Source organism: Gopherus flavomarginatus, chromosome 5, assembly GCF_025201925.1.
Source record: "Gopherus flavomarginatus isolate rGopFla2 chromosome 5, rGopFla2.mat.asm, whole genome shotgun sequence".
Lineage (NCBI taxonomy): Eukaryota > Metazoa > Chordata > Testudines > Testudinidae > Gopherus > Gopherus flavomarginatus.
Genome location: NC_066621.1, coordinates 131747232 through 131770340, shown reverse-complemented (window position 1 = coordinate 131770340; position 23109 = coordinate 131747232). Strand labels below are relative to the sequence as shown.

General features: G+C 41.2%; 1 protein-coding gene across 3 annotated transcripts in view; it reads right to left on the bottom strand.

Annotated features, from left to right (window-relative positions):
• PPP4R4 (protein phosphatase 4 regulatory subunit 4) overlaps positions 1 to 23109 on the bottom strand; it is a 123408-nt gene that overhangs the window by 53839 nt on the left and 46460 nt on the right. For 2 of the 3 annotated variants that reach the window (XM_050954463.1, XM_050954464.1), the window contains 4 exons: positions 16744 to 16891; positions 15947 to 16020; positions 13886 to 13992; positions 8878 to 8985 (listed from right to left, as the gene is read on the bottom strand). In XM_050954463.1, the coding sequence (XP_050810420.1) occupies positions 8878 to 8985; positions 13886 to 13992; positions 15947 to 16020; positions 16744 to 16891 (437 nt within the window). Of the gene's footprint in view, positions 1 to 8877; positions 8986 to 13885; positions 13993 to 15946; positions 16021 to 16743; positions 16892 to 19732; positions 19814 to 23109 lie in introns of those variants that run through there. The other variant, XM_050954466.1, reaches the window with a different exon arrangement.

The following is a 23109-nucleotide window of genomic DNA, read 5'->3' as shown; positions in this document are numbered from 1 at the left end:
GATTTTATTAAAATCGATTTTATAAAGCAGGCTTTATAAAATCGATTTTGCGCGTCCACACTAGGGCTACTTACATCGATGTTGAGCGTCCATGTTCCCTGGCGTCCATCTTTTCCCTGAGCGTTGCACTCTGGGTACCTATCCCACAGTTCCTGCACGGGTCCCTGCCCTTTGGAATTATGGGTTACTAGCCCAGTGCATGATGGGATCAAAGTCCCCGTCCTGGGTGGTTCTGGGTACAGCCCCCCCCCCCTTCCTGTAAACGGCACACAGTCAGTTCGCGCTGTTTTTACTGGCTGCAGTGAGGGAAACGCCATTTTGCAGCAAGCATGGATCCAGGTCTGCTCTTGTCCTTGATCGCGAATGCTGTAAATAATTCACGCATTCTCGTTCTATCACTGCTGACCCATGATGCAGAAATGCAAGAGAGAATGCTTGAATGTGGGGACGACAGCGATGACGAACTGGAGAACGAGTTTTCTGACTCCCCGGGCCCCTGCACGTTGGAGCTCCTGACGGTTATGGGTGAGGTTCTACCCGTTCCGCGCCGCTTTTGGGCACGGGAAACAAGCACTGACTGGTGGGACCGCATAGTCCTGCAGGTGTGGGACGATTCGCAGTGGCTGCGGAACTTTCGCATGCGTAAGAGCACTTTCTTTGAACTTTGTGACTCGCTTTCTCCTGTCCTGAAGCGGCATAATACCAGGATGAGACCAGCCCTCACAGTGGAAAAGCGAGTGGCAATAGCCATATGGAAGCTTGCAACGCCAGACAGCTACCGGTCAGTCGGGAATCAATTTGGAGTGGGCAAATCTACTGTGGGGGCTGCTGTGCTGGAAGTATCCAAAGCAATCATTAAGCTGCTGCTTCGAAAGGTTGTGACTCTGGGAAACGTGCAGGCCATTGTGGATGGCTTTGCTGCAATGGGATTCCCTAACTGTGGGGGGGCCATAGATGGAACCCACATCCCTATTTTGGCACCGGAACACCAGGGTGCCCAGTACATTAACCGCAAGGGGTACTTTTCGATGGTTCTGCAAGCCCTGGTGGATCACAAGGGACGTTTCACCAACATCCACGTGGGATGGCCAGGAAGGGTTCACGACGCACGTGTCTTCAGGAGCACTACACTGTTTAAACGGCTGCAGCAAGGGACCTACTTCCCTGATCAGAGAATAACAGTTGGAGATGTCCAAATGCCTATAGTTATCCTTGGGGACCCAGCCTACCCCTTGATGCCCTGGCTAATGAAGCCATACACAGGCAGCCTTGACAGTGCTCAGGAGTTGTTTAATTACAGGCTGAGCAAGTGCAGAATGGTGGTAGAATGTGCATTTGGCAGGCTTAAGGCGAGATGGCGAACGCTTCTTACTCGCTCAGATCTTAGCCAAACCAATATCCCCTTTGTCATTGCTGCTTGCTGTGTGCTCCACAATCTCTGTGAGAGTAAGGGGGAGGCCTTTATAGCGGGGTGGGAGACTGAGGTAAACCACCTGGCCGCTGATTATGCGCAGCCGGACACCAGGGCAATTAGAAGATCTCACCAGGATGCTGTGCGCATCAGAGAAGCACTGAAAAGTAGCTTCCTCATGGGCCAGGGTACAGTTTGAATGCTGATTTTCCTTTCAATTGATTGCTGCCCTCCCCGTCTATGCAGTGTTGCTGCTGCAAGATACTTTGCCTGCAGCATTCCTCAATTGCTTGCTTAGGTTACTTGCGAGAGCTGTCCATTGGAAAACATATAATTCTGTATTTCCCAATTATTACCTACCTCCACCATTAGCTGCTTCCGTCTGCTGCTAGGCACAGTACCTGCAACCTTCCTTAACTGCTTTTTTATTGAAAATAAAGTTACTACTATTTGTTACAAGAATTGTGTTCTTTATTTAAAATCAGACCCTTTCATCAATCAAGCATCATGCTTGTTGTTACAATACTGTGCATGAAATTTCATAACTCAGCGTTCTATGGGGGACGGAGCGAGGGAGGTTTGGAGGAAGGGGGAGGGAGGTTTGAAAGAAGAAAGTGCATCAGAGAAGACAGAAAAAGAATTCTCATGGACCAGGTTACGGTATGGCTGCTTTCTTTGTTTTCCCTTTATTACCCATATCCCCAATTGTCAAATCCTGATGCTGATAACTAGCTTCCGTGCAGCTTTCCAAAGCTGCTTGCTTTAGTTCATTACCAAACTACAGTCACACTGCCTTAATAGCATGACCTGAGAGTAAGAATAGGCAAAGGTGCCATGGGAGAAGTTTGGATCATTAGAGGAGGGAAAAAACAGGACACAAAGGGCTTTTCAATCTAATGAAAGCCTTCTGGTTGGAGTGTCCGCAGCAGTGGAGGGGGCTGGTGCAGAGAGCCTTCCCCCACGCGTTCTTACACGCCTGGTTCTGGAAGGTGTGGGACAGGGTGAGTACTGAGGGAGGTTATACACGGGCTGTAGGGGCATTCTGAAACCACGGAGCTCTTGCAGCATATCGCGGAGGATGTCAGTCTGATCACGAAGAAGATCCAGAGTTGCTGCTCGCCAGCGCTGATCTTCCTGCCACCTGACATCATTTTTGGCGTCCCTCCTGTCTTCGCGTTGGTCCCTCCTGTCTTCGCGTTGGTCCCTCCTGTCTTCGCGTTCACTGGCAGCCTCCCTGTACTTTGCGACAAATTGCTTCCATTCTCCCTGCTGAGCTCTCTCTGTACGGGTTACTGCCATAATTTCGGTGAACATGTCCTCACGCGTCCTCCTTTTCCTCAGTCTTCTTATGATACCCCCCCCACGTAGATGAGAAGCGAGAGGGAGGCTGGAGAAATGTGCAGCTGTGTGTGGGGGGGTGGGGTTTGGAAAGAGTGATAAAAGAATCATAAGAGACACATTTCACACAACCATGCATACAGTCTCTCCCCTCACTGACCTGTGCCTGTTACCGAACCTTGAACATTTTACTTTACCAAAAGGTCACCTTATGATTCCTTTAATACTTATTGCTTGTGGCTGAGGACAGAGAGTTCTGCTCAGACGCAGGTCAGGGGAGCACACAGACCATGTCCGGAGAAAATGGTAAGTTAATAATGGCTAGTAATCCCTGTAGTAGATTGTACTGGTAATCAAGCTACTCTCCTTCCCTGGTTTGCTCTCGCGTTCCCCAAACCACCCAGCAAACCGCAGGCAAGGAGCCCTGCTTGTTCGGGGAACGCGAGAGCAAAGCAGGGAAGAAGAGTAGCTTCCCGCGGTTTGCTCTCGCGTTCCCCGAACCACCCAGCAAACCGCAGGCAAGGAGCCCTGCTTGTTCGGGGAACGCGAGAGCAAAGCAGGGAAGAAGAGTAGCTTCCCGCGGTTTGCTCTCGCGTTCCCCGAACCACCCAGCAAACCGCAGGCAAGGAGCCCTGCTTGTTCGGGGAACGCGAGAGCAAAGCAGGGAAGAAGAGTAGCTTCCCGCGGTTTGCTCTCGCGTTCCCCGAACCACCCAGCAAACCGCAGGCAAGGAGCCCTGCTTGTTCGGGGAACGCGAGAGCAAAGCAGGGAAGAAGAGTAGCTTCCCGCGGTTTGCTCTCGCGTTCCCCAAACCACCCAGCAAACCGCAGGCAAGGAGCCCTGCTTGTTCGGGGAACGCGAGAGCAAAGCAGGGAAGAAGAGTAGCTTCCCGCGGTTTGCTCTCGCGTTCCCCGAACCACCCAGCAAACCGCAGGCAAGGAGCCCTGCTTGTTCGGGGAACGCGAGAGCAAAGCAGGGAAGAAGAGTAGCTTCCCGCGGTTTGCTCTCACGGTCCCCGAACAAGCAGGATGAATCCGCCCTGTAACAATGGAGACTTTTCTAAAAACCACCTCATGGGTCACTGTTTTAGGAAAGGTTTTTAATCTACTTGGTCAGTGACTCTAAGTACAGGTAGTGATTTGAAGCACCCAGTAAAAAAGGCTTACATTAAACTGAAGCTTTTAGTAAAAAAAATTACACTCACCAGAGGATGGTCCCTCAGCTTCATTTTCTGGAGTACTGCCTTGAGATGGCTGGCAGGGAACCTCAGTAAGGGTGAGGAAAAGATCCTGGCTGTTTGGGGGGATAAAATGCTCTGTGCTCTCTGCTGGAGCCTCCTCCTCTTGGTCCTCATCATACTGATCATCGCCATCACATAAATCTTCCGTAGTTGCAGGAATCACAACGCCCACCTCTGAATCAACAGACAAGGGGGGGTTCGTCGTTGCGCTGTTCCCCAATATTGCGTTAAGCTCGTCGTAGAACCGGCATGTTTTGGGGGCAGAGCCTGACCTGCCCTTTGCTGCTTTGGTCTTCTGATACGCCTGTCTGAGCTCTTTCACTTTCACTCGGCACTGTAAGGAGTCCCTGGTATGTCCTCTCTCCCGCATGGCATTAGAAATTTTTTCAAAGGTTTTCTCATTTCGTCTGCTCGAGCGCAGTTCTGAAAGCACTGACTCTTCTCCCCATACAGCTATCAGATCGAGTAACTCCTGTGTGCTCCATGCTGGAGCTCTTTTCCTATTTTCAGGAGACTGCATTCTTCTCTCTGCTGCTGAGAGCTCCACGCTGTGCAAGCAGGAAATGGAATTTCAAACTTCCCGGGGCTTTTCCTGTTTACCTGGCCAGCAGAAGAGTACCTTTACCTGTGTAGAGCGGCCACTAGAGCACTGTGGGATACGTCCCGGAGGCCATTAACTTCGATGGCCGTCCACACTATCATAAAATCGATTTTAAAAAATCGATTTTGGGGTTACTCCTCTCGTTTTGATGGAGTTCCAAAATCGATTTTAGGGACCCTTAAAATCGATTTTATGCACTCTGTAGTGTGGACGGTTACAGCTTTAAATCGATTTAGAGCTCTTAAAATCGATTTAAAGCTCTAGTCTGGACCTGGCCTAAGTCACGGAGAAAGCAGGAGAGGGGACCAGGCAGAGATATTCTCAAATATAGAGCACAGCTTACGGATACAGACACACAAGCAACAAAGGAGGTGGGGGAAGAGAGAAAGAAACAGCTGTTCAACAGCTGATAATTATTTATGAAATGTTTTTCCCTCTTTATTAAACTGCCTTTGTGCAGATTATTAGCCACTAGTGACGCTGTTATCTCTTACCAATTGGCTTTGGTGTAGAATCTATCACTTTATGCAAACTTCAGTTTTTCCATTTATAGTGTATTTTTTCCTGCTTGGGCTAAAAATGAGACCACAAGATGATGAACTTTTCTTCATTTCCTTTCTCACAGTATGATTTTGTAATACAAGAGCAAGCCATTTTTTATACAAAAGAGAACAGTATTTTTCCTTCTTCAGCTTTGTACTGGCCTTGAACTCTTTTTGTGAGGGAAGAGAAGGTAAAAGTCCATATTTTCCTTCTCTCCTTTCCATCAGGACCTATTATAGCTAACTTGGATTTTAAAAAAATGGATGGAAATAAATCTTCTACACTCTTCCATATATCCTCCTATATCTTTTATGCCACTTTATATGAGCCACTTTTAGCTTCCACAAAAAAGGCAACTTTATTTTTTGCCTCCTCTCTACAGGTTGTCACAGCAAGTGAGAGATTCTGAGAGTGTGATATAGCCACTGTAGTGTCATACATTTTAATAAATAAAACAGATTATTTGATGGACTTTATTACATGTTGCCATGTAACCTCCTTTCCACACATATCATAAATCAGAATTCGTTTTACTCATGTTAGACTAGATGATTTTATAATCCACCCTCCCACAAAGGAAATAATATTTTACAATAGTGTGTGTTACTTTTACATTATTGTCAACATCAAATACATCATAATGGCATCCTACCTGCTTATGGAGCCAAAGAAATTCAATGAGAAAATTACTGGAAACAATAGATTGAATCCCAAAGGAAAGAACTATCAACAAACAGATGGAAGGGTGCATTAAGAAGGAAATAAGTGAACATATGGTCAGGAGTGGGGGGTAAAAAAGCATTCCAGATGAGACCCAGGAAGGCAGGGAGGAAGAGAGAAAATGAAATCACAAGCTGATTGGGAACAGGAAGAAAGCTGAAACAGACATTTCTAAAATGTGTTTCTGTGGATTTCCATTTTGGAATCATTAAAGATATATTTAATTTTCGACAAAGATTTAAAATAAATATAACAACTAGAAAAAATAATCAATTGTTTATAAATTTGTGATAAAACCATGTCATTTCCAAAAGATGATGCAGCTACCAATGTGTTGTACCAATCCGTACATTTTCCCATGCAATTTTTACTCTTAATAGATATACATCTATTGATATATAACATAATCAGAGTGGACAATAATAAAATGATCTTAAAATTTACATTCTGTATTGAGCTAGACAAAGTGGGGAAGGTAATATTTTTTACTGGACCAACTTCTATTGGCAGAAGAGACAAAGTTCAAGCTTCATAGAGCTCTTCTTCTGGTCTGGAAAAGATAAGTACAGTGTCATAGCAAAATACAAGTTGGGATAGATTGTTAAGCATAAACCATTAATGCTTGTTGCAAGAAACCACTTAAAAATTAAGTGACCAATTAATGCTTGAAAGCTTATCTTTTCCATCAGCAGAAGCTGGTCCAATAAAATATATTAAAACAAAATTTATTTTAATATAAAACATTGTAACTACTTACTTATGCTAAACTGTCTTTTAGAGTGGAGGGAGGTAAGGGGATAATACAGGACCTGATCACTTAAGCAAGTGAGTAATTTGAATAAGCCCAATGTCTTCTAAAGTTATTCATGTGCTTAAATGTTTACAGGACAAAGCCCTTACACAGCAACTATTCAAAGCACTTCTAGTTAATTTTATTTCCTATCTCAAATAAAAGGTAACTGGCAAATCAATCTGGCAGTCCCTTCACTGCATGGTTTTACTGAAATAGTGTTAATTTAACCATGCTACTAATACTTATCTTTTACTTTAACCGCTTAGTAGTTACACAGCCCAGTTCATCACACCCAACTTCAAAAGGGTTAAAGACACAAAGAAGAATCATTCCCACACACGTTGGTACTCCAAAAAACAAAAAAACAAAACCAAAAAAGCCAAAAAACAAACTGCATTTGTACAGTACCTTTCAAAGATAGGCTTTAATTTCATCTCCTCCCTTAGTGCTGTTCATATATTTTAATACCAAAAGGGACCATTTATGATCATCTAGTCCTGGGGTGAGCAAACTTTTTGGTTCAAGGGCCACACCTGGGTGGGGAAATTGCATGCAGGTCCATCAATATATTGCTGGGACAAGGGGTTATGGTGTGGGAGAAAGTTAGAAGTGTGGGAGGGGGTGCAGTGTGCTGGAAGGGGCTCAGGGCAAGGGGCTGGGGTGCAGAAGGGGATGCAGAGTGCAGGAGGGGGCTCAAGGCAGGAGGATAGGGGGCTCAGGGCAGGGAGTTGGGGTTCAGGGTGCAGGAAGGGTTCAGGGTGTGGGCTCCAGCCCGGCACCACTTACCTCAAGCAGCTCCGAGGTGGCAGCAGCGCACAGCGGGGCTAAGGCAGACTCTCTACCTACCCTGGCCCCGCATCACTTCTGGAAGTGGCCAGCATGTCCAGCAGTGGCTCCTGGGCGGTGGGAGGGGGGGCAGACAACTCCACCGCACACTGCCCTTGCCTGTGGAAGGGGCGGCTCTAGACATTTCGCCGCCCCAAGCATGGTGACATGCCGTGGGGGGCGCTCTGCCAGTCGCCGGTCCCGCGACTCCAGTGACTCTCCCACAGGCGTGCCTGTGGAGGGTCCGCTGGTCCCCCGGCTCCACTGAAGCTCCCTCCCCGGCTCCCTCCCAGCGACCGGCAGAGTGCTCCCCGCGGCATGCTGCCTCAAGCACGAGCTTGGCGTGCTGGGGCCTGGAGCCACCCCTGGCCTGTGGGTACCATCCCCGCAGCTCCCACTGGCCACGGTTCTCCTTTCCTGGTCAATGGGAGCTGCAGGGGACAGTGCCTGCAGGCAAGGGCAGTGCACAAAGCCCTCTGCCCTCGCCCAGGGGCCACAAGGATTTGGTGCCGGCTGCAGCTAGGAGCAGCACAGGGCCAGGACAGGCAGGGGGCCTGCCTTAGCCCTGCTGCACTTTGGGGCTGGCAATCCTGTGGGCCAGATTGAAAGCACTGATGGGCCAGATCCAGCCTGTGGGCTGTAGTTTGCCCTCCCCCGATCTCATATGACCCCTCTCTGCATAACAGAAGCCAGTGAAACTCATCCAGTAACTTGTGCATCAAGCCCATAATGTTATGTACTGTTCATAACTCCTAGACAAGAACAGAGAGGTAGACAGCTACATCTGTGTTTATGATAGGAATTTCAGAGGGTAAAAAAATTAATCTTTGTGGCCCTGATTCTGTGGTACCTTATATGTTGTATGATCAAGACAAGACACTATAAGTTTTAACTTGTCTATAAGTTCAACAGAGCCTTCTCTAGTGCTATATTTATAACTTTAAAAAAAATGAACCAGCTTTCAAGCTTATATAAACAGCTGCCACAGAATTTACATTTACTATAAGTAATCAAAACATGTTTATCGTCCTTTTGCAAAGAGTGGCAGTAAGTTTTAAGAACTATGGACTCCTTCCAGATAGTCTTCCATCTTTGTGTACCTACACATTAAACAACTGATATCAGCTGAATCTTCCCATTGTTTTCAAGGGGCTTTGAATCAGATCCTTTTCAGAAAAATGTTTTTTGTTCACATCGCAGTTACAAAAATATATTCCTGAATTACATAAAGCATAAGTGGGTGAAAGCTGTGGACAATTAATTGAGAGACTGCAATACGCCTTGAATATCAAATAATTTAACATGCAGGGATACACGTTTTAAATTTTAAAGAGTTTTTAGATTACTACTAAATACTTCAGAGCTACATTTTACATTTTGTAGTACATTTTTCAAGTTATACTCACCCTATTCCTTGAGCTATATGTTCCAGCTGCCGACACATGCAGGATCGAACTTCATATTCTACATCTTGGCAGAGCGATTTTACCAGTGGAAGAATTTCCCTTTTAATGCTAAAAAATTGAACATTTTAAATTAATATGAAGAACTAAGTATGTGTAAACTCTATTTAATGAACACATCTGATTCTAAATGGTTCACAGTAATCTTAACTTGACCCTTCATACAGCAACATTTAATATTTATAACCTTTATGAGCAGGTGTTGTAGGGCAGGGTGATAAAGTACAACTGACAATTCTGAAGCTTATAATTATAAATAGTAGAGAACTTTACAGCATATTTTTATAACTAAACTAAAATACAAAATGGAATTTTCACAGAAGAGTATTATCCACATTCACAGCAGTTTGTTAATATTTCATTTGAAGGATTTGCAAACCTTTGAAAACATTGTTTAAGTATAGTGTTACTTTTAATAAAGATACTTAATAACCAACTTCAGTACAATATTTGGACAGCTGCTGTATGAATACATAAACATTGTATAAATTGAAATGAAAGTCCTAGTTATGTTTGTCATAATCAGCTGCTTTCAAACATAACTAAATAGGAATTTTAATGTAAATGGCTGTTTTATAAAATTAAAAACTAGGGTGCAATAACTTAAGTCTACTAATGCAGACATTAGACTGATCTGTTCCAGCATCCAGTAAATCAAACAAGACCCTCTAAATCACCATTTATACATTTTGTTGTTGACCAGTCCCCTATTATATTCTAACAGATTCTGCTACAGCATACAGACAGTTCTGTCCTAAAAAAATACAGTCCTGTGAATGGACTCAACAGGATAGCATTATCCCAACTGTGGGCGCGAAACACAGAAGCTTAGTTTGTAAAATAAACAGGTTTTTTAATGTGTTTTTGCAGATCCATCAATCTAATCTGAAGGGACTATTGAGCAGTTCACCCCACTGCAGAGTGGGAAACCATTTGCCAACCACTTGTCCATAATAAACATGGCCTTTAAGATATTCTAAGACTCTACTAAGTGCAGAGTCAAAGGAATGGATTTCCAAAACATCAGAACAACTGGTTTGTGCAGCTATGTCTTCCACCTCTTTCACTCTTTACGGTGGAAGAGGCCCCAATGAAGTAGGAATAAATGCACACTGGACCTCTGTTGCAAGACCTGACTTACATAGTCCTGGAGCTCTTTGGCTCTTCTTTGGAGGAGGTTTCAAACAACAGAATTTATAATTTAAAAAATCCTTATTTCAGTCCAGATAGAATTTAAGGAATCTTTAAAAACTTCTTAGAATACAGAAGGAAAGGAAATCTCCAGGCTGATATGGAAACCTTGTGCCCACTTTGGGAAGAAAATCTTGAAGATTAACTTGTCTTTATGCAAGGTGAGGTCCAAGTCATCCTGTGGTTGCACAGCATCTAACACTAACAGGGCATCAATCCTGAGTGGGACCTTGGACACTATCACAATACAGACAATAAAATAAAATGAAAAAAGGAGACCTGCTCAAGGGTTTCTAGTATCCAAGCTCTTCTAGCCAAGAAAGTATTTCCAAGAAGGGATGTTTGAAATGGAATAAGTTGAAATAGAACAATTCCGTTTAGTCTTCAGAAAAGTTACAATCAAAGTCAGATTTCAGGAAACTATAAGAAGTCTAACTCTAGATAGACTCTATTCATGAATATTGTAATTATTATTTAAAACAGCAACATACATATTCATAGCACTATACAAAACACACATTACAAAGGCTTCAATCTTGCAAATTGATTATTTGCAGATTGACCCAGCATTCATATCAAGTAAACTGTTATTAATGGTAATAAAAAATTTTGGTCATTCTGGAACCATAGGAGCTTCCCTCCCCTTCACGTAAGGATTCTGATGTCCAATTCTTTACTTGCAGCTGGAGTTATGAGCTGCTTTACTTGGTCTTTCTAAGATTTCAGATTTCCAGGAATCAGATTTAGATCCTCTGTAAGCCACGGTCTGTGCATGCTTACAGTACGACAGGTTGGAAATTTTCTCTATGGTTGCATCTAGTCTTCCAAATAACTTCATTTAACAGAACGAAATTAGGCATAATGTACAGCAGTTCACTTCAAGTACACCGCCACATGGCCCACTTGTTTACCTTTCATGGTATGCTAAGTTGCAACATCTTGGCTAGATTAAAAGCAGCCTCACAAAAAAAGGCCAAGGCCAATCCACACACTATTTAGACTTTCTTTTTCATGGAAACAACAGCTTGGTAAAGGTAATCACTCCCATTTCTTTTACCCAATCCTAACTGGCTCTGGTAAAATAAAGTTTTGAGCAGATATCAGCCAATTATCAAAGTATAAGTAGCCCTCCCAACTGCACAATTATCAGGTCATCACAAACTATACTTAGTGTAGAACCTAAGCAGGGGTCAAAGGCCACCTTTACACACTCCACTCTTGGAGGAAGTGCAACTGCTATGCTCTGCAACTATCCCCAAGAAGCAGCAAAGAATCCTGTGGCACCTTATAGACTAACAGAGGTTTTGGAGCATGAGCTTTCGTGGGTGAATACCCACTTCCTCAGATGCATGTAATGGAAATATCCAGGGGCAGGTATATATATGTGTGCTAGCAAGCAAGCTAGAGATAACGAGGTCAGTTCAATCAGGGAGGATGAGGCCCTGTTCTAGCAGTTGAGGTGTGAAAACCAAGAGAGGAGAAACTGGTTCTGTAATTGGCAAGCCATTCACAGTCTTTGTTCAATCCTGAGCTGATGGTGTCAAATTTGCAGATGAACTGAAGCTCAGCAGTTTCTCTTTGAAGTCTGGTCCTGAAGTTTTTTTGCTGCAGGATGGCCACCTTAAGGTCTGCTATAGTGTGGCCAGGGAGGTTGAAGTGCTCTCCTACAGGTTTTTGTATATTGCCATTCCTAATGTCTGATTTGTGTCCATTTATCCTTTTCCGTAGAGACTGTCCAGTTTGGACGATGTACATAGCAGAGGGGCATTGCTGGCATATGATGGCGTATATTACATTGGTGGATGTGCAGGTGAATGAATCACTGGTTCATTCACCTGCACATCCACCAATGTAATATACGCCATCATATGCCAGCAATGCCCCTCTGCTATGTACATCGTCCAAACTGGACAGTCTCTACGGAAAAGGATAAATGGACACAAATCAGACATTAGGAATGGCAATATACAAAAACCTGTAGGAGAGCACTTCAACCTCCCTGGCCACACTATAGCAGACCTTAAGGTGGCCATCCTGCAGCAAAAAAACTTCAGGACCAGACTTCAAAGAGAAACTGCTGAGCTTCAGTTCATCTGCAAATTTGACACCATCAGCTCAGAATTGAACAAAGACTGTGAATGGCTTGCCAATTACAGAACCAGTTTCTCCTCTCTTGGTTTTCACACCTCAACTGCTAGAACAGGGCCTCATCCTCCCTGATTGAACTGACCTCGTTATCTCTAGCTTGCTTGCTAGCACACATATATATACCTGCCCCTGGATATTTCCATTACATGCATCTGAGGAAGTGGGTATTCACCCACGAAAGCTCATGCTCCAAAACCTCTGTTAGTCTATAAGGTGCCACAGGATTCTTTGCTGCTTTTACAGATCCAGACTAACACGGCTACCCTCTGATACTTATCCCCAAGAAAAGATTCCACCCACATCCCAATGACAGGTACAGCAATGAGGGGTCGCATAGAGTCAGCTATACCAATCTTATGCCATCTAAAGATTTCCCTACAACAGGGAACACTCAGCTGCCCACTTAAGCAAGTTTTATGTGGGAAGAGGTGGAGAAGGGACGGGGCCTCATGAAAGGGGTAGAGTGCGGGCGGGGCCTGGGGCAGCGGGGGTGGGCTTTTGTACCTGTATATGAAAAGGTGTCAGTGTCAGTGCAGCCCTCGGGCCAATGTACTAGTCCTCATGTGGCCCTCGTGGTGATCTGAGTTTGAGACCCCTGCTGTAGAGGGACCTGGGGTCTGAAACTTGGCCCAGAAAGGTAATCTCAAGGGAACGCTTTTCTTGAACCTTGAGACTCTGGGAGTCTGATAAGACCCTGAGAAGGCTCTGAGGACACTAACGTATCATCTACACAATCCTGAGGCATGGTTATTAATGTTGTCTACACAGGAACAGCTAGCCGAAAAGGGCCTATTTAATACAGGGCTGATTAAACTGATGGTAGAAGGTAAATAAGGTAGTATGGGTGTTGTGGTGCAGATAGCTTCTAGGGCTTCTACTCCTTTTAGGTATTTCTAGGTTCTGCACTGACTTTCAGTCTTGGAAGTGGAGGAGATTAGGTCAACAGCAGTTGGCTACTGCTGTGTCCCCCATGCAGTTATGACAAGAAGAAAATCCCAAGCAAAGAATTCTGAAATCTAGCCACACAACTCAAAATTTAGAAACAAGATTTTGCCTTTAAGACAAGAGAGTTTTAAGTTTACTAATTCCTTTACTGGAGATTTCAAAATAGATTTTAATAAAATACATCAGGAAGGCTTGGAAGAGTCTGATTGCACGTGAGGAGACAGAATTAAACTGTCAGGCTCATCAGGAATGGGGATCCTCTCCTGTTATTTTTGATAGGCAGGCATGGTTATGCCTCCAAAAGCTGCAAGCAGGCTTAAAAACCATTGTTTAGATCTGTGGACCTTCCTACACAGAACGATAATCTGGAGAAATGACATGAAAAATGGTGCTCCCAAGGTAACCTCTTGACTGGTCAAAGAATGTACACAGGGAAGTTGAAATCTGATGACAACAGCAATGTTTGAACACGCTGAGTACTGTGACCTATCTAATGAACATCACTTATAGTTAATTAGTATTATGATGGATGGATCTGTAAGAACAAAAGCATTCAATTTTTGTACAATAGAGACAATTATGTAAATCTACTTCTTGTAATATTATCCACTGGCAAAGACATTGTGATAAACATTAAATCTGAAACACGTACACACAAACTACTCACATATGAGTTTCAAACTTGTTAGCTAATTTTCCCAATATTTTACAGCTAACTAAGCGAGACTGAAGTGTTTGGGAAAGCTGTGCCTTGGAAACAAGTGGATTCAGGATCTATATGGAAAAAATGGGAGGAAATATTTAACAGTAAAAAACGTATTCCTGTTGTTAAAAAGTCTAGAAGTACATAATACAAATGTCAATTACTTTTTCTACAAAATTAGGTTGTGATCATAATAATGCACACATTAAGACTACTAAGAACCTTGCATTTTAATATTCAGTGCCAACTATAGTATTTACCAAATGTATCTCGGCCGAAATTCTAGTTTATGATTCACATCACAGTTATAGCCACTACACCTTTGCAACATTACATCTATCTTCTTGTGTTTTTATTTAGAGAATAAATTCTATAAGTATATTTATAGATATTATTTGAGGAATTTTCACACAAAGGGTCCTTTGCTTGGAAAAACCCAGAGGAGGAGGAGGGAAAAGAAATAGTATGAATCTCTTCTTGCCAATTTTTCTCCAGGGACACCCCCTTTGATGTGAACTCTGGTGGACGTATACCCTTCCAACCCTGAATATCTCTGGGATCCATAGGGAAGGGATTCCATTTCCATGTGCAGCCATGACCCACTGCTGCTTCTGCTGGAGCTGTGCAACTGTTTACTGGATCTCCTCCACGATCCCAGAGGATCAGCTGTCAAAGGGAGCCAGAGGAAGATAATATGCCTAGTTGTATTATCTTCTGACGAGAAATTGCCAAGGAAACTCATGTGCAGAGTAGGGCAGGGTGCTGCAAAGAAGAGTACCTCCCCTGCTCTGCCTCAGCTCTTCATCCAACCTTTCATGCACAATCCCAGCAGAATTGAACACAGGCCAGAAAGAGTAGCAGTGCTGCAGATGCAGCCCTTCCCACCATCTTACTGTGAAAATGTGAACAAATGAACAAGCTAGAATTAGCACAAAGAATGTGTTACCCATCATAACACTTAGTGAGGAAATAAGTCATATGAGTTTTGTAGGTACCATATATTATTATTATTTAATATTTGAACAATGGAAGCATTGAACATGTCAGAAACTTTCCAAATATTTAGCAAGACACAGTCTTTTCCCTAAAGTGCTCTGAATTTAAGACAGCCCTCTAATTTCCATTACAATAAATAAAATGAGAAGAATCTAAGTGTCACAATACAAAAATGAAATAATTAAGAAAAGCCTCATATCATGTGGTCTTATCCAACTGCTGTCCTAAAAGTGCCTCGGCAATTGTATTATAAACAAGGTACATTGTTATGAGGCCATCCTATTATTTTATTGTGTCTTAAGGAAAAAGTAGAAAGCAAGTTGACATTTTCCCTAAATGATCATTATTTAAATTACATTACAGAAACACATTGGTTCTAGCAAAATAAATTTATTTTGTTATTGTTAGCCTTTTACCCTTTAAAAGCTATTTTAAAAGCAACAATGGATTTCATTTATAAATATTTTTATAAAGCACAAATGATCATTAAGGGGCAGGTGATAGAATTCTTCCCTACCCCCAGAGCCATAATGTAGACACAAAATACACAGTGTTTGCAGGCTGACCTCCAAATAAAGACCTCAGGCTTTGACCCAATGAGAGGAACTTGAGGGTTTAAGTCCACTACACCTATAGCATAAAATTAAGTTCAGTGCCAATATAGAAGTTTAAATTACTAAAACAAAAACTCTTTTGTTAGAACATTCTTCCACTTTTACTATCATCTTCAAAATTGAAAACATAGACCCTCGAAAGCACTTTATTGATATGTTATTTAAAAATACTGTAGTCATTGTTTGTTGATGTATACAAAAGCCTTTTAAGATGACTTCCCATCTACCCACAACACATTCCTTTACTACACTATGTTCTACACAGTAGTCTGATTTTCACAGTTGTTGACCGCTCGTTACTCCTGTTGAAGCAAATAGGAATTGCAGGTACTCCAAGCTTTTGAAAATCAGATCATTATTCATAAAAATCTTTAATCTATTCTCCCTTAATGTTTCCAGGAAAAAGTAACATTACCTCATGTCTGATAGTTTCTTTTGGCAAGACTTCTATTACAGCAAGAAGAGTTTCTAGCCACGCATTACTGACACCTGTTAGACACAAACAGACTATATGTATTATAGGTCAGTTATATGAAACAACTTCTGATTTGGTGCAGTCAGCTCTTCAATGAACTATATTTCTAAATGACATACAGTTACATTCAAAAATAGTTACATACTTCTATCTGTTTGAATATATTTCATGAGAAAAGCAGGTTTTGCCTGCATTTTGTGGAGGGGAGAATTATTCTATTACTTGTTTTTGGACAACTGTTTGAAGATGACAGTTTCCTCCACTTAGAAATAACATGCTATTTTCTTTAATTTACTTATGTAAAAAACTTTCTATTTTTGCTGCAAGTCATTTTTTATTTTTCCTGTATTAAGAAAGCAATTTTCAAGAAGTTAAAAGAACATCTCAACATTATGAAGAATATACTGTAGTCCTTACTTGTGCTTGCTTAGGCACAGATTCCAATTAATCCACTGGAAGTTTGGACTAAGGACCGCAGAATTTCATGCACCAAACAGAAATGTATGTATTTGTTTTATTCAAATTGAAGGAAACTTTCAGCTAAATAACAGTCTGCAGGAAGGTCAATATATAGAAAACCTTACATACAGCAAGCCAGTCCAAAAAAAATCATCAATTAATAAACTCACAAATTGGTATAGATTGCACGTATTGTTTTAAATAGTACTGTACAACCACTAAGGAAACATAAATCACAAAGAACCAATCAGTTATCAGCATAGCATCATGATCCTGACCTGCATCCCTATGTTCCAGATTCTGTAGAATGATGTGTAGGAAGGAGTGGGAATAAGTATGAATGGACACTGACTCCTCTTGTTGAATAGTCAAAAATGCAACAGCAGCTGTTAACTGCATTTCCACCCCTGCAACATGCAGGACCTCCTGTATAATCAAAAAGGGTATTTATTTAAAAGGATGAGCCAGATATACATTAAAAGAAAATTCCCATGTTTATTCAGATCCTAGGAACCAGTATATAAGAAGTTAGATACAAAACTATCCTTAAACAACAACTTCCTCTCAACAGCAATCATTTAGAGATACTCTAATCTTCACAAATTCAGGTGTCTTACAAATCATAATAATATGAAGCTTTCAAGACAAATAAATTAAAGTGAACCATAATGTTTGACGTTGATTAGCAAGGAAAAAATGTAGCACACATTACAATTTTACTAAGCTTTTTAGTTGTGGGTCTTGTTCAATTATTTCTGTGTTTGGGGTAGATGCTTTCTTTATGTATAGTAAGAAAATGTCAGAACAAACCAACCAGCATTCATTTCAGTTATTCATGGCTTAGAGAGATAAATATTTTGTACACCTGGGAAGGGATACCAAATTGCACAAAGTTATTTAAATTTCCATCACCAATTGATATCGAACATAAATAAAATTTTATAGTACAGCCTCTTAATAAAAACGGCCAAAGATACATTATGTTATTTATTTAAACACTTCTCTATTTATAGATACTCAACTTTATCATGAACCAACCTCATTTATTAGAAACTCATTCAGCGTGCCTATTCCAAAGTCAAATATTGGATGATTAGGGCCCTACCAAATTCACGGTCCATTTTGGTCAATAATACAGATTTTTTAAATCACACATTTCATGATTTCAGCTATTTAAATCTAAAATTTCATGCTGTTGTAATTGTAGGAGTCCTGACTCAAAAAGGAATTGTGGGGGGAGTTGCAAGGTTATTGTAAGGGGGGTTGCAGTACTGCTACCCCTACTTCTGCACTGCTACTGGAGGCGACACTACCTTCAGAGCTGGGCAGCTGGAGAGCAGCGGCTGCTGACTGTGAGGCCAGCTCTGAAGGCAGTGCCACCGCCAGCAGCAGTGCAGAAGTAAGAATGGCAGGGTATGGTATTGCCATTTTTACTTCTGCGCTACTGCTGGGGGGGGAGGAGGAGAAGGGGCGCTGCTTTCAGAGCTGGGTGCCCCGCCAACTGCCACCAGTCTCCGGCTGCCCAGCTCTGAAGGCAGAAGTGAGGGTGGCAATACCATTACACCCCCTAAAATAACATTGTGATCCCCCCTGCAACTCCCTTTTGGGTCAGGACCCCCAATTTGAGAAACGCTGGTCTCCCCTGTGAAATCTATATAGTAGAGGGTAAAAGCACACAAAAGACCAGATTTCACAGTCCATGATGTGTTTTTCATGGCCGTGAATTTGGTGGGGCCCTAATGATGATGATATGGTAGCGAAAATGTCAACAGGTGTTCATTTGTAGACAGTTCATAGATTATTCGGTTTGGAAGGGACCTCAGGAGATCATCTAGTCCAACTCCCGTTGTCAGAATGAAAATTAAAGGCCATATCTAACTAGATCTTTCAAAGTCATTTAGACATATCCTAACATCTGCTATATGTGACTGTATGAGTCACACTACTCACTAGCAATATGTACATTTTGCTGGCTATTACTAGAATGACATTTTTAAGTGGTTTTACTGCCTAATTCGCTATTAAAATACGATGCATATTTTACTTATGAATTCAACCTTGGTAACACTTAGCTTTCTCTCTAGACTGATCAAGCTCAACCTGTCAGTTGATATTTTTCACAGATGCTTATTTGGGTCTCTTTTAGCATACATATTGGGAGACAAATTATATTTAATGAAAGAGCAAAGAATATTATCTAACTCTTTAGTAAAAACCAAAAACAAGCCTCCAACAGACTTTCTTAACAAAAAAAACAAAAACACAAATTATAGGTATAAATGTGACAGATAAAAGATGATCCAGGCTTATGACTTGCTTACAACTGTCATGCAATGATTAGTGCATTTATCATTTACGTAATAAGAGGTGAACAATAAAGAAGTCTCAGTACAGAAATGTCAACCAGTCAGATTGTATGTTCAAGTACCCTTTTTCAAAGTAGCTGAGCTAAAGGAAAACTGTTATTCATCTCAAGAGCTGGTTGTGGGCGTTTATAGCTGTGGATGTTTCTACCAGGATGCCCATTATCCAAGTAAAATTAAGCTGTGCTGGGCAGCTTACCAACTACCAGTATAATAAAATGTTCATATTCCTTAATAAGGATAGGTTGCATTTTTTTTGTCATTAGGGTTATATACTGCCCTTGTACAACTTCCATCACCACTATTGGGAGTATTGCCAAGGAATAAGGTCAGCGTATGGTCTTATAACAGAATGGTACTGGGGATCAGAATAAGAAAGCACATAAACATCTGGTTCTCGAACTACACCTTTTACAGTCATTCAAAAAAAAAAAAAAAAAAAAAGGAGGACTTTACCAAACAATTAAGAAAGAGGGCAGAAGAAACTAGACCTAAAGAGCATGAATCAAAACATGAGTTCCAGGATACAGACAGGCTCTAAAGACAGCACAGATAATTCTGGCCCCTTTTTAGAGTTATTTATGAAGAAGCTCCCATCTCACCTCCTGCCCCTTGTGTTAAGATTTATGTGAAAGACAAGATTGTTAGTACATTCTAACTACAAAAGGGTTAACTGCAAACAGTGCAATACAGAACGTGGTATTGTTGATTTTATCTATCTGACCCACTTTCCAAACTTAATAGGTTTTTAAATTGTGGGTTGAATTGGCACTTTGGAGATGTACATTTCTGCAAGGTTAAGCTGAAGTTAAAAAAATCAACATAGATTTTGTAGGAATAGAAAGCATCTGATTTCAATTTTAAATATGTTCACTGGGTACACAACATAAATAGGGTTACTTACCAACAACTCAAGATTCCAAATGGGTAGCTCCTCCAGAGATCCACACTCTCTGGATAATCATGTGTGAGAGCCACATTCTTTGGATGTGCCTCCTCATGGACCTCGGGAGACATTGAAATGTAAATTTCTAGATTGCTTAAACATGTGCCTGCATTGATGTCTGCACTGAGAACTGCAGAGTTCCACCTATTAAAATGTGTCTGGCTCCCATCCCCACTTCAGTTCCATAGACCTTAAGTTGGACATAAAAATGTATGACAAAAGACATCAGGTTTGTGAGTGCAGATCTGTCGAGGAGGATACCCATTTGGAGAATTATGATTATGGGTAAGTAACTTCTTTTCTAGTCATGGGATCTCCTTCACAAATTCCCACTCTCCAGTGGCAAAAAAGCACTAACCAGCAAACTCAGAGGGATTCAGTGTGATGTCAAAAAAACTAGCTGGTTTTGGTGAACTGCCCTATTAAAAAAGGCTAAGGTCTAGCAGTTAAGTTCAGGCAGCTACAGCTCCAAAATGTAGAAAGCACTGCAGATTTCTTCAATTGGAACAGATGAAATTTCATCTCTAGTGAAATGTGAATTATGTCCCTTTGGAATAGATTTTCCTTGAAAGAATGCTGCAGTTTATCAACTCTGTATTTGTGTTAATATGGCATAACCTTTTGATGAGGAAAAGAAAAAGAAAGAAAGAAAGAAAGAAAGAAAGAAAGAAAGAAAGAAAGAAAGAAAGAAAGAAAGAAAGAAAGAAAGAAAGAAAGAAAGAAAGAAAGAAAACTGATTAGATTTCAACCCAAAGTCACTTTAGAGTGTGAGCAAGGGTTAAGAGCACCATCACTATCACTTCCTAACCTTATGGAAACAGTAAGAGAATTTGTCAATAGCAACTGCAACTTACAAAGTTGACAAGTTGGTGGATAGCAAATTTAAAAAATAGTTTCATAGATTACAAAATAATTTGTTTTGAAAATGGCTTTAGAATGGATCGGATAGCACAGGGAAAGGGCCTGATGTGTAGGAGCCAAATAATATATAACTGAAGTAAGAAACAAAGACATTCACAATTTTGAGAAGCCAGAGTATTGTAAGATTGTGGGCTCCCTTTCCTTAGAAGGATGTAGACACTTACGTTAGGTGACACTGCAGCTCAAGATCAAAATTAATTGAATTTTATTCTGATGCCACAATATTTGGAAAAATAGCTCTTAATAAAGAAAATTCAGCTAAATAAAGGCCTTCAAAAAACCTCATTCGGGTGGCACTGAGATCCACCAAACCATGGAGATCAAAAAGGAAAGGAGCTGTCAATGCCAAATACAAAGGAGTCATTAGGTGCACAGAACAAACACTGAGGAATATATCTAAGCTGCCTATGAATCTGCATTTCAGTGATTACCAAGGTTCATGAGGAGGTGCATGCAGATATCCAGATGGTAGGGGATCTACATAGGATAACCCATTACAAGACATCAGTGTTTTTCAACTGTAGAGAATGTACAAAAATTTTATATACATGATTTTATTTTAATTTCTGAACTATGTATATCATAGCTGATTTAATCAATATAACACAGTATTGATACTCAAACCTGACCGTACTTTCTCTGAGTTACATTAAAAGGGTCTGAAATTTAATCTTGTTTATCCCAGTCTTAAAATCTGTATGGTAAAAGGTGAAAGCTTTTTGTTTGATGGTTTATTTAGTTGTTGTTTTGTTCTGAATATTTAAAATGACAAATATAAAATTTCAATGGAAAATTTTTCCTTCCTGTGTAATTTCTGCAATTGCACAGGCAAGATTACCAGGTTTCATTTACCAATTTCTGCCAACAAGTAGAGACAATATTCTTAATCCAGACAGTCATAATGTCTTTCAATTACCTTTTCCTCAGTCTATTTTATGCACAGTATTGACAAAAGGAGCATTTGTTCTTACCTGTGAGTTCTGCGAATACATTCAAACACCAAATGAGGAAGATAAGTTTACTACCCAATTAGCTCATGGTGATAAAAAGCTGCAGAAACACATAGCAATTACTATGTCTTTCACTTTACAGTTGTAGATACAAATTTACAAAAGTGGGTGAACATCATTATTCCATCTCACACATGGGAAACAGAGGTGCAGAGAGATTAACAGACAGTTCAATTCTCTTTGAAGTGAGACAACTCCCACTATTTTCAATGGGAATTAGATCAAGTGACAGCTATACAAAATTTCCAGTTACTGGTCAGTTCATCAGCAGTAAAATTTCTTCAACAGACATAAACAAACATCAAACATAACAAAAGCCTGTCAATGCTAAAAAATATTTGCAATCAAAACCAATAAGAGCATTTATCAACCCATCCAGCAAAAATAGGAAAATACAACTATTCCTCGGTTAGGGCTTGTCTAGAGGGAGAGTTAGTGCATAGCAAGCTGGAGTGTAAATCTACAGAGCAATAGTGTGCGGCCCACTAACTGACTGTGTGGACCTTGCTACTGTGCGATAAAAATTTCCTAGTGTGCTTTGACTATCTCGTTTTAAACAGCAGTAGGTCAAAGCGCACTAGGGAACTTCAAGCATGCAGTCCATGGTCCACACAGCCACTTAATGTGTGACATGCTAATACACTGTAGATTTACACCCCAGCTTGCCATGCACCAACTCTGACCTCCCACTTGGTAAGGCTACTCGCATCTTTTCAAGTAATGTGTATTTATACCTGCTACTGTATTTTCCACTCCATGCATCTGATGAAGAGGGTTCTAGCCCATGAAAGCTTATGCCCAAATAAATTTGTTAGTCTCTAAGGTGCCACAAGGACGCCTCGTTGTTTTTTCTCCAATAGACAAGCTCTTAATGAAAGTAAACAGATAGTAAAGCAACTGTTGGAGGAACGGGTTATACTAATGTCTATAGACATTAACAAAACTCACATGCATTTCACAGAGTTTAATAGGGTTTAAGGCCAGAAGGGACCACGAGATCATCTAGTGTTACCTTCTGTATACCAAAGGCCATAACATTTCACCCAGTTACCTCTGCATTGAGCCCAATAACTTGTGTTTGACTAAAGCATATCATACAGAAGGGCATCCAGTCTTGATCTGAAGATGCCAAGGGATTCACCACTTTCTTTAATAGTTTGTTCTAATGGTTAATCACCCTCACTATTAATAATCTGAGCCTAATTTCAAATTTGAATATGTCTGGTTTTGGCTCCAGCCATTGGTTCTTGTTATGCCTTTCTCTGCTAGAGCCCAGTATTTTCTCCCTGTGAAGGTATTTATACACTGTCACCAAGTCACTTCTCAAACCTCTTTTTGATAAATTGAACAGACTGAGTGCTTTAAGTCTCTCACTGTAAAGGCATTTTCTCCAGCCCTTGAATC